Genomic DNA, 12,095 nt, shown 5'->3' with positions numbered 1-12,095 from the left:
AGTTCATTCCTCTCTGCCTTTGCATTTTTTCTCTGCTTTGTTCTTTTTCCTCTTTCAAGCCTTTGCTCAATGTTACCTTCTCCAATAGGCCTCTTAACCAACCTAGTTAAAATAGAAGTCCCCTAAGCAACTGTCCAATGCCCTTAACTATAGCATTTATCACCTTCGAATATAATGTTCTTAATTATTTTTATTGTCTTGCCCTACCTCCAACACAAGGTAAACTCCGTGAAGGCAGTGATGTGGTTTGTTTTATTCACTGCTGTATCCCCGTTCCTAGAGCATAGTATGTATTCATGTAAATGTTGGTTGAGTAAATGAGATAGGCACCTGTCCACAGTGAAGGGGATATAAGTCTTACACATAAGTAACCGTAATACAGGCTAAAAAGTGTCCAAAGAGAAGTGTAGGTCAAAGGCCAGGGAATTCAGAAAAGATTGATTACTCTGGCTTATGGAAATCAAGCAGGGCTTCACTGTGGAGGTGCCTTTTGAATTGGCTCCTTAAGATGAAAGGAATAATGTAAACAAAGATATGGAGGAGGAAAAGGAGTAAGTAAGAATGGCAGCAGTGTGTTAACCTCGGGTGGAACACAGGGTATGTGAAATGTAGTACTGGGAAATAAGATTTAAAAGTTAGGTTTGGAACAAATAGTGAAAGGTCTTAGTGGATTACAAAATTTGAGCTTCTTTCTTTAAACAGTGGGTAGCAGGAGAATGAGATGGCACGGATGTGTTTTATAGAGCAATGTGACGTGTATTGAAGCTGGATTAGGATTGGGAGAGACATGGAGGTGCAAGGCTGTATTTCACAAAGGTAGACTCCATCTGGCACTCTTGGCCCTTGTATCCAGTTTGAGTAATGAGGATGGAGAAGCCGCGGTCAGAATACAAGGAGGCGCAGATTGGGGAAGAAGATGACCTACACTGAGAGACTGGTTGGAGCTGCCACTTCCTTGTGTTCCACCTCTGAGACTGATGGAGACTGCAATGGGAAAGGCAAAGGGCTGAGATTAAGGAGACCTGGATTCTAGCCCTGTCCTGCTACCTGCCAGCTGCTGGAGAATTTGCTTAACATCTTTGTGCCTATTTTCTCATTGTGGGGCCCTCAGCACGTACCTTTCAAGTTTTGTGAAAGTGAAATGTCAAAAATGCTGTGACAAGTTGAAAGCTGTAAATGTACTTCTGTTGGTATATTCTTTAAAATTATTTAACTTTGGTAATTGTGTTGCCTACAGTTAGTCATTTTACAAAGCAAATCTTAATTTCAGCTTATCTTATAGATGTTAGAATACTAGTCTATTTTTTCCTGTTCCTTATGTGTTCTCTGTGTTTTAGAAGAAAGTGGGCCAGTTTCAGGATTTTAAGATGTATTTATTTCATTTCCAACGTAACTTGTATTTAATGAAAGTTAACATAAATATTCATAAATATTACTAAAATAAGCTGTGAGAATTAAAATTTAGAAAGAACAAGCTGGAAATTCCTGAGAGCCTTTTAAAAGTGTGTTTGAAGTTACAGTGGGTCATTTTCAGAATTTTCAGTTCACTCAGCTGTGGAATCCTTGAGGACAGGGACTTGTGATCATCTTTTTAACTCCAAAGTTTGGCACATTAGAGCTGCCCCGTATATGTTTATTGAACAGATGGCCACATAGAAGTAATAATGACAGCCTGGAGGGGAAGAGTGTGGGGTGGGTCCTTCCACCTGTGTCCGCCTGAGAGATAAGACGGGCAGGTTACCACCTGGAGCTTGTCCTCTCTGGTTTAGGAAAATAGTTGAAGTGCAACTTAACAAGTGTTCTTGTTTAGCTGCGTTTAAACCTGGGCCTACTTCACAGTTAATCCTTAAGAATAAAAGTCTGTTTCAGGCTCTCCCAGCTGTGATTGACCTTTACAGTTTCAGAGTGGGAGCTGATCTGAGAATAGTGAAGCAAACTCATTCCTTTTAGGACATTGACACTGATGTCCTATTTTCAAACAAATGAGAAAATTAATTTACTTAGTTTAGTGGTGAAAACCGCTTTATAACTTGAGGGTTGCAAATTCTATGTTGTTTGTTTCCGCCCCTTCCTCCTCCTTCTGCCCACCACCACACTCGTGTAGTTCCATGAGTGAACAAACAACCTTAATTATAAATAGGCTTATAAATCAGATTTGCCACTATAAATGAGTGCCTTTTGTGGGAAAACCAGCACAAAGAACCAAAATCATTGTCTGTAAGTACCTTAAAGAGTTTATCTTCAAAGATAGGACAGTAATTGAGAGTTTAATTTTATAAGGCTGACTAAAAGTAAGTGCAAAGGAAAGAAATGCCTTTGGGGTATTGAAGAAGTCTTTGTAGCGCAGCTTGAAGTGTGACCTGGGCTTAAGTGAAGAGCAGGCTTTAAGTATTGGGTAGGAGGACCAGAAGGCTCTGGTGTATCTGGGCAATGATGACACGGGTCTGAAGGGAGCCGTGGTCCTTTGTTGGGAAATGAAGTGAGCAGGAGGGTTGCAACTCCAAAACCATATGCATAACATTGACCAACCTGTCAAAAAAGGCTATTTTTTGTGTTCAAAATTTTCTATAATAAATAGATAAAAAGAGGAAGGTAGATTTTAAACAGCATCATGAAATTCTATGTAAAATAAATATGGAGAAAATTCATATATAGGCATAATAAAGTTAAGAACCTAACCCTAACTTTCAGTGACTTTAGGATAAAATGAATAAGGTTCTATTATAATGTATTGGTTTAATCACCTCCTCTTCACCTTGTTCATAGGGATAGGATTCCCTCCCCATGGCACGTGACACTGGGTACATGAGAGTGATGGCAGTTTATTAATCACTTACATTCAGCCCAGGCAGAAGGACACGCTACACTGCATGGGGCCACAAACGGTTGGGGTGGGGGGCTGCAGAGTGAAGAAGGACTTGCTATGGAATGTAGGCTTTGAGTAACAAGTGGTTAAGGTGCGCCCCTTGGTTCCTGCAGGAGAATGTGACTCGCTTGCTTTAATAATTGTACAGTCTGGCAGCGCAGTAAAGCCTACTACTCGGGGATAAGCGGGAACTGTGCCAGTTCTCCATGATAAGAAGGGTTATTTGACCTTTTTTAAAAGTAATCTCTGCACCCAGAGTGGGGCTCGAACTCATGACCCCAAGTGCAAGAGTCATAGGCTCTGCTGACTGAGCTAGCTAGGTATCCCAAGGAAGGTTAGTTGGCTTTGGGACCTTATCCACAGGAGCATAGTGGGGAAGGGAAGTTACAGTTAGGCTGTGGAAATCCCTCCCTGTTTTACCAGATGTCAAGGCAGGACATAATATTGGGTCTTTATTTAATTTTTTAAAGGGAGTGATTTATTTATAAGTAGGTTCCACACCTGAAGTGGGTCCTGATCTCACAACCCTAAGATCAAGAGTGGCATGCTCTGCTGACTGAGCCCTCCAGGAGCTTGGGTCTTAATATTAGACCTTATACCACATGTATATAATTTGCATTTAGTGAAAGTTAACATTAAGTGTTAATAAATTAAGTAAATAAAACTAAATTAAAGTTACACATTTGGTATTTGAAAGTCAGGTTTATGTAAGTACAGTCTAAATTTGGATTTGTGAGGCTGTCATTGTACTTGGATTGGAATTGTAGATAAACCTGACTTGTTTCTGGATATCATTTTTGCAGTTAATAAAGTTACATTTTATTGATTCCAGAATATTCAGGCTACACTTCAGCTTGTTTTCTTCAGACCTTCAAAAGGGGAGTTTTATAGCCCGAGGAACTTTAAGTAGTCACTTCCTCAGTAAAATTTGCATGATAATTAAGAACATTGCTTGATGATGATAATGGTTAAAGAAGTTGATTTTACATTAAGGGGTGCTTTAAAGAATCTTAGGTGACCCATGGTCATTGGAATACAGAGTGGGCTGAAGTGTTTGATAGCTAGGTTTCTTTGCTCCCATTTTCCCAGACTTTATTACTATTACCTTTGCATTTTCACTTGTATATAGTGCTATCACTTCCCAGCACACTTTAACAGCTTTTTACAGTTTTCAAGTTTATGGGCTGTAAAACATTTGTTACATTTTAGGATGCTGATAGGAATAATGCAACTTTATTTTTAGGGCCAGTTATAATTATTCCATTCATCTGTATTAACCCAGAAAACATATATTAATACATATTTTTGAGACTGTCAGATAGCTAGGCACACAGGGTTAAAAAGGTGACTGGTATAGGAGCCTAGGGGCTGGCAGTCTGTTGAGGGAGACTGGGTCATAAACACTGTTAAGCCAGTCATTTAGAGTGTAAGTGAGAGCACTGTGAACACACTTTGTTGTTGTTGTGATAATCTTTTTATAGTCTATAGAAGTAATTGATGCTAACCATTTTGTTCCCAAATTCTCTGCCTCCCCCTTTCCCTGCATGTTTATGTCTCCGTACATACTGATTGTCACAGTCCAGAATTATTCCAAAGGCAAGCTGAAGTTGAAGCTTGAGGTTACCAATGTTTGACACATAAAGAGACCATAGTTTATTTTATTTTAAATTTAAAAATCAGTAGTAACTTTATATATTGTTTAGCTTCTTTTGTTAGTGTATCTGTTAAGGTTGTGACTCATCCAGGGTCATGCACTCAGCTAGAGGCAAGACTGAGTCTCTAACCCACCTAGGACTTTCCTGAACGTATACTCTTGCCTTAGGAGTGGCATTAAGAGGACTGGGGATACTTTTCCAAATACCTTGTAAGAGAGATCAGTTCTGGAAAGGTGTCAAGTAGACAGCTGATCTCATCCGTATTGTATGTGACTGATACTTAAAAAAAACTCAGAGCATCTCCCTGACTTTGTCTTACCTTCTTTCCATGTTTCAGTATTATCTTGTTCTAGATCGTGAGGTGACTTTTCTTTTGGGATTGCTAGTGGTTTCTTCTTTCTTTTCTCCCTCCCCCCTCCTTTTCTGTAGGCTCCACACCAACACAGGGCCTGAACTCATGACCCTGAGATCAAGACCTGAGCCAAGACCAAGAGTTGGCCACCCAATGGACTGAGCCACCCAGGTGCCCCTTGTTAGTGGGTTCTGTCCTGACATCCCTGCAGCTCTTGAGCACCGCAGCATGTGTTTTAAAAACCTTAATGTGGGAGTGTCCAACATACACAGTATATACTGTAGAGAGAATAATACAATGAACCCCTGGGTGTGTCTACCACCCATCTGATCCCCATTTCTGCAGACAAGTTTTGGTTTTTCAGAAATCTGATGGGAATTTTGCATTTACCCATAATAAGCCTGTTCAGGTACGTAAGTTAGCTATCCCAGTGGCATGTATCAATAAGCATCTATGATTGTGTTCCCAGGTCTTTAAGTCAGGGATGACTCTGTTCTGCTCTGCACGTGATGGAAGGGTGCCAAGGGGCAAGCAAAAATACAAAGGTCATCTTTAGATGTAGACTCAGACCTGGCACTCCTGTCACACCTACTTCCTATTGGCCAGAGTAAGCCACGGGGCTACTCCCCAAGTCAGTAGGGTGGGAAGGACTGTTCTTACGAAGTGTCCCAGGAACCATAACGTGACTTAACAGGCAAATATAAACACTGGCCCCCTTGTCAATGTCATCTCAGTGTGAATACTTTTTCCATTATTACAGAACATTATACCCATTATTTAACTGCCTTTTTCTGTTTCCCCACTGAAGACTAAAATTTAGCCATCACTCTTTTATCCATAGAGCTTAGCATAATGTTTAGTGCACACAGCATTTGTTTGGTAAATACTGTTTGAGTAAATGGATAAAGCAATTGACGGGCTAGGTGAATAGGAAGTTGCTTTTGCTGAAGGCCAGAATCTCATAACCTGAAGAATAGAAAAACTTGGCTAGTCAGCAGAGGTTAATGTGTGAGGATCCTACTGAATTGCAGATTAGTTCTGGAACTCAGTAGTTAAATTGTGGTACTGAAAATACCAGAAAGTTGGGCTGGCAGTTAGTATAACCAATCATAAACCTTGTTGCTGAGTAATGTTTTTTCCTCTGCTTTCTACACTTTGCTTTAGTTCATTTGTCGCCAGAGTTCATGAGTTGGCCATTTGAAAAAAGATGTGCAGTCTTTGGTAAGCCTCTGCTTCCCTGTCTGGTCTTGTGGCTTGAGCCTTCTAGGTCCATAGTCCTCATGTTCTCTGAAAAGTCCACCACTATCACACTTGTACCTTGGCAAACATCTGTCTGCTAGAATCATCATCCTGTGCTAACAAAATGATATGAAAGCTGTCTTCTCTCTGCACACCCCCAAATAGGCTAAATAAGAAATAAATTACCATCTGCTTATATCTACATAGATTTCTTTTTTTTTTTTTTTGAGTGAAAGAGATCTTTCTTTCTTTCTTTCTTTCTTTCTTTCTTTCTTTCTTTCTTTCTTTTCTTTCTTCTTTCTTTCTTCTTCAGTTAGCCACTGTATAGTACATCATTAGTTTTTGATATACTGTTCAGTGATTCATTAGTTACATGTAACACCCAGTGCTCATCACAACCTGTGCCCTTCTTAATACCCATCACCGTGTTATCCCTCCCCCCAACCCCCTCCCCTCTGAAACCCTCAGTTTGTTTCCCAGGGTCCATAGTCTCTCATGGTTCGTCACCCTCTCTGATTTTTCCCCCTTCAGTTTTCCCTCCCTTCCCGTATGGTCCTCGTGCTATTGTTTATGTTCCACATATGAGTGAAACCATATGATAATTGTCTTTCTCTGTTTGACTTATTTCACTTAGTATTATCCCCTCCAGTTCCATCCATGTCAGTGCAAATGGTGGGTATTCATCCTTTCTGGTGGCTGAAAAATATTCCATTGTATGTATGGACCACATCTTCTTTATCCATTCATCTGTTGAAGGGCGTCTCCGCTCCTTCCACAATTTGGCTGTTGTGGATATTGCTGCGATGAACACTGGGGTACACATGCCCCTTCTTTGCACTACATCTGTATATTTGGGGTAAATAAATACCTAGTAGTGCAATTGTTGGGTCATAGGGTAGCTCTATTTTTAACTTTTTGAGGAACCTCCATACTGTTTTCCGGAGTGGCTGTACCAGCTTGCATTCCCACCAGCAGTGTAAGAGGGTTCCTCTTTCTCCACATCCTCGCAAACATTTGTTGTTTCCTGTTTTGTTAATTTTTGCCATTCTAACTTGTGTAAGGTGGTATCTCATTGTGGTTTTGATTTGAATTTCCCTGATGGCTAGTGATGTTGAACATTTTTTTCATGTGTCTGTTAGCTATTCGTATGTGTTTTTGGAAAAGTGTTCATGTCTTCTGCCCATTTTTTGACTGGGTTATTTGTTTTTTGAGTGTTGAGTTTGAGAAGTTCTTTATAGATCTTGGATATCAGCCCTTTATCTGTAATGTCATTTGCAAATATCTTTTCCCATTCCATGGGTTGCCTCTTAGTTTTGTTGACTGTTTCCTTTGCTGTACAGAAGTTTTTTACCTTGGTGAAGTCCCAAAAGTTCATTTTTGCTTTTGTTTCCCTTGCCTGTGGAGACGTGTCTTGAAAGAAGTTGCTGTGGCTGATGTCGAAGAGATTACTGCCTATGTTCTCCTCTAGGATTTTTATGGATTTCTGTCTCACATTGAGGTCTTTCATCCATTTGGAGTTTATCTTTGTGTATGCTGTAAGAGAATGGTCCAGTTTCATTCTTCTACATGTGGCTGCGCAATTTTCCCAGCACCGTTTTTTGAAGAGACTGTCTTTTTTCCATTGGATATTCTTTCCTACTTTGTTGGAGATTAGTTGACCATAGAGTTGAGGGTCCATTTCTGGAGTCTTTATTCTGTTCCATTGGTCTATGTGTCTGTTTTTGTGCCAATACCATGCTGTCTTGGTGATCACAACTTTGTATTATAGCTTGAAGCCAGGCAACGTGATGCGTCCAACTTTGTTTTTCTTTTTCAACATTCCCTTGGTGATTCGGGGGTCTTTTTTGGTCCCATACAAATTTTAGGATTATTTACTCCAGCTCCGTGAAAAATGTTGGTAGTATTTTGATAGGGATGGCATTGAAAGTGTTGATTGCACTGGGCAGCATGGAATGTTTTTCCATCTCTTCGTGTCTTCCTCCTCCATTTCTTTTATCAGTGTTCTTTAGTTTCTAGGGTATCCTTTACCTCTTTGGTTAGGTTTATTCCTAGGTATCTTACGGGTTTTGGTGCTATCGTTAATGGAATCGATTCCTTAATTTCTATTTCTTCAGTCTCAGTGTAGAGAAATGCAACTGATTTCTGTGCATTGATTTTGTATTTCCTCCATGTTGATGAATTGCTGTATGAGTTTTAGTAATTTGGGGATGGAGTCTTTTGGGTTTTCCACATAAAGTATCATGTCATCTGCGAAGAGGGAGAGTTTGACTTCTTCTTCCGCCAATTTGAAGCCTTTTATTTCTTTTTGTTGTCTGATTGCTGGGGCTAGGACTTCTAGTAATATGTTGAACAAAAGTGGGCATCCCTGTTGTGTTCCTGACCTTAAAGGAAAAGCTCTGAGCTTTTCCCCATTGATAATGATATTTTCTGTGGGCTATTCATAATGATTTTTATGATATTGAGGTATGTTTCCTCTGTCCCTACACTTTAAAGAGTTTTAATCAGGAAAGGATGCTGTATTTTGCCCAGTGCTTTTTCTGCATCAGTTGAGAGGATCATATGGTTCTTTTCTTTTGCTCTATCACGTTGATTGATTTGTGGTTGTTGAACCACCCTTGCATCCCAGGAATAAATCCCACCTGGTTGTGATGGATAACTTTTAATGTACTGTTGGATCCTATTGGCTGAGGTCTTGTTGAGTATTTGGGCATCCATGTTCATCAGGTCTGTGATTCTCCTTTTTGATGGGATCTTTGCCTGGTTTGGGGATCAAGGTAATGCTGGCTTCATAGAAGGAGTTTCTCTACATAAATTTCTAAGAAGAAAGTGTATGCATGAGAAAACGCCAAGTTTCTCTGTATAGATTATTCAAAAAGGACACATGAAATTGGTAAATGTGTTTATAAACTAGATTTGTGTATTTTCATGCCTGATATTCATTCTGTAGAGTTTTTTTCCTTAACAGCAAAGTTTTGTTACTAGATACTTATCAGCTAAGACTGGAAACATGAATTAAATATGAAACTAGAGTTCATAAAACCAATTTAAATTTTAAATTTAGTATTGGCATATAAAAGTAGTTTTATTTTTTCAGTTTTATTGAGTTATTCTTGATGTATAACATTGTATTAGCTTAAGGTATGCAACATAATGATTATATATATGTATGTGTATATATAAGTAAAATCATCACCACAATAAGCTCAGTTAACATCACACATTACAAATTTTTTTTCTTGTGATGAGAACTTTTAAGATCTCTCTTAGCCACTTCCAGATATATAATACGGTATTGTTAACTGTAGTCACTGTGCCGTGCATTACATTCCCAAACTTATTTATAACTCTATCTTCTGGCCACCTTCACCCATTTCTGTCACCTCTCTACCCATGTCACCCATTTGTGTCACCCCTCTACCCCTGCCTCTGTTAGCCACCAGTCTGTTCTCTGATTCTGTGAGTTTGGTTTTTAAGTATGGCCTTATATCATGATCCCATCTTTTGCCGTAACTGTAAGAAATATAATTTTACATCAGTGGTAAATTATAAATAGTAAATATATTATCAATAGTAGTAATGAAAATATTCCTTTATGAGAACAGAAGTGGAGTAAAATTTTGAATTGCATTTGGACTGTCATGATCATTCTGTTAAAAAATCTCATTTTGTTTTGCATTGTTTAGATTTGAAGATTGCATAATCCTGCCTCCAGCACCAGTGGTTTCTCTGTTTTGTGATCAATGTGACTCACAAGAACTTCTTTAGTAACAAACGAAATGATCCAGGGGCGTGGAAAATATGACTTTTACATTGGTCTGGGATTGGCTATGAGCTCCAGCATTTTCATTGGCGGGAGTTTCATTTTGAAAAAAAAAGGTCTTCTGCGACTTGCCAGGAAAGGCTCCATGAGAGCAGGTAGGCTGTGCCCTCTGTGACTGTGAAATGACATCAGTGTGTGCTTGTGTACTCAGGTTCTTTGATGGTACACAACTATGTCTTTATTCCTAGTTAGTATATTCAAAACTTTGAACTGTGCAAGCCTTATAAATGTTTATAGAGTATCAAACATCAGTTTCGTAATGAGAAAAGTTAAAAGTGAGACAGTGTCAAAATAAGCTCTTAACTCCTGCAATTATCAAAGTGGAAATAGGGACCAAGGTCCAATTAGCATCCAGCCTTATCTTTAAATTTTGATATGTCTGCAGTGAAGGAAATAAGGGGTTATGAATAGAATCATAATGTTACTGAAGACTAGGATTTTTTGTCTTAAGATAATAGAAGTTTTACTTTTACCTAAAGACATTTTTCCTGATGATCTCAATTGGCAGGAAGGAAAGAGAAGGCTTACTGGAGTTAAAGAGTATTCTCTGAAGGGTGGTATAGGTTATTTCCCCAGAAACTGCTGACAAGTCATGAGACCTAGGGGGATACTCAATATGATTAAACCCCACTCTGACTTCATTTGGTGCATTCATGACAGCATTATGTTGTATTCTGGTCATGTTCCATCATTCAGCCTGTACTTTAGTTCTAGACCCCGTTCTGACCTCACAGGAAGACCTGCTTTGGCAGTAAAAAAAAAAAAAAAATCACCTTCTCCCTCTTTCCTGTGCCATCATTATGGCCAGAGCTAATCAATTTTAAAATAGTATCCTTTGTTAGAGGTTAGTGGGCAGAGAAGAAAGTATTAGCATATGCTGCTTGAACAAGTATATTCCTCATTCTTGTCTTAAGGCACGTGGTCTCACTGTCCATGATAGATATGCTTGTCAAAGGGTTCATTTGCATTGGCTTTTTCTTTTGGACAGTGGCTTTAGTACCAATTGCTTCTTGATTTTATTAATTTTGTGGGGGGGTGGAAGTCAAGTAGGAACATGAGCATGCTGGCAGCTCCAGATGGTGATGAATGCTCAATCTTTTTATGTATGGTCAATATGAAACTCCTTTCTCCACAGTTACTGCCTCATAAGTGGGACTAACCCACACCTATATGGCTTATCCACGTTCATACTAATTTATTTAAATGAAGCACCTCCTGCTGCTTCATTTTCTTTACTTTGTTTATTGAAGCTGAGTTCATGAAACAAAAGACTGAAGTATAGACCGAATATAAGGATTGATTTAATACCTTCACTCAACAGTATAGTATAAACCTAAAAATTTTAACATTATCATGGTCCTCATCCCCTTTTCTAAGATAATCATAAAAAGATTAGTTTAGAAATCCCCTTATACAGTAATGATGGAACCTTTATTCAAAGTAAAAATAATCAACAAATGAGATATTTTAAAATCTGTCATTGCTAATAGTTGTCATAAATTTATGAGTCTGATAATATTCCAAAAAAGTGAAATATTTTTTTCATTCACAGGTCAAGGTGGCCATGCATATCTTAAAGAATGGTTGTGGTGGGCTGGATTGCTATCAAGTATGTATAGAGAACATTTCAAGGAAATACTATAGATGTATATTAAATTCTTGCATATACTAATACAGCCTCATATTACTAGCACATTTTGTTATTTATTTATTTAATTTTTAAAAAGATTTATCTATTGGAGAGAGAGAGAGAGAGAGCAAGTGAGGGGGAGGGAAGGGCGGACAATCCTGAAGCAGACTCCCTGCTGAGCACGGAGCCTGATGCTAGGCTTGATCCCAGCACCCCAAAATCACAACCTGAGCCAAAGTCAAGACTCAGCTGCTTAGCCTACTGAGCCACCCAGGTGCCTCTAGCACTTTTTAAAACTTTAAATAAATCCTTGCTTTTTAAATGAACAGTACTCAAAATATGTGAAGTATAAGCCAGTTAAAGTCATTTAGCAGTTAGTTTATTTAATTTGAATGAGAAGACTTTCTTTTACCCGTCTGATTAAAATATGTCTGATAACACCCATGTGTTTTTTAAAATTCTCAGTTTAAGAAGGTAACTTTAAAAGTAAAATATCCTGTTTTTAATTCCTCCCCCTTCATTGACTTTCATTC

General features: G+C 38.7%; 1 protein-coding gene across 4 annotated transcripts in view; it reads left to right on the top strand.

Moving 5' to 3' along the window:
* NIPA2 (NIPA magnesium transporter 2) overlaps positions 1–12,095 on the top strand; it is a 31,520-nt gene that overhangs the window by 1,760 nt on the left and 17,665 nt on the right. For 2 of the 4 annotated variants that reach the window (XM_026510280.4, XM_026510284.4), the window contains 2 exons: positions 9,796–10,027; positions 11,485–11,541. In XM_026510280.4, coding sequence (XP_026366065.1) covers positions 9,889–10,027; positions 11,485–11,541 — 196 coding nt within the window. In that variant the 5' untranslated portion in view covers positions 9,796–9,888. Of the gene's footprint in view, positions 1–4,554; positions 5,045–6,037; positions 6,095–9,795; positions 10,028–11,484; positions 11,542–12,095 lie in introns of those variants that run through there. The other 2 variants (XM_057303792.1, XM_026510281.4) reach the window with 2 other exon arrangements.

Source organism: Ursus arctos, unplaced genomic scaffold (genome assembly GCF_023065955.2).
Source record: "Ursus arctos isolate Adak ecotype North America unplaced genomic scaffold, UrsArc2.0 scaffold_28, whole genome shotgun sequence".
NCBI classification, from domain to species: domain Eukaryota; kingdom Metazoa; phylum Chordata; class Mammalia; order Carnivora; family Ursidae; genus Ursus; species Ursus arctos.
The sequence above is the reverse complement of the archived record's forward strand: the minus strand, read 5'-3'. Positions and strand labels throughout refer to the sequence as shown.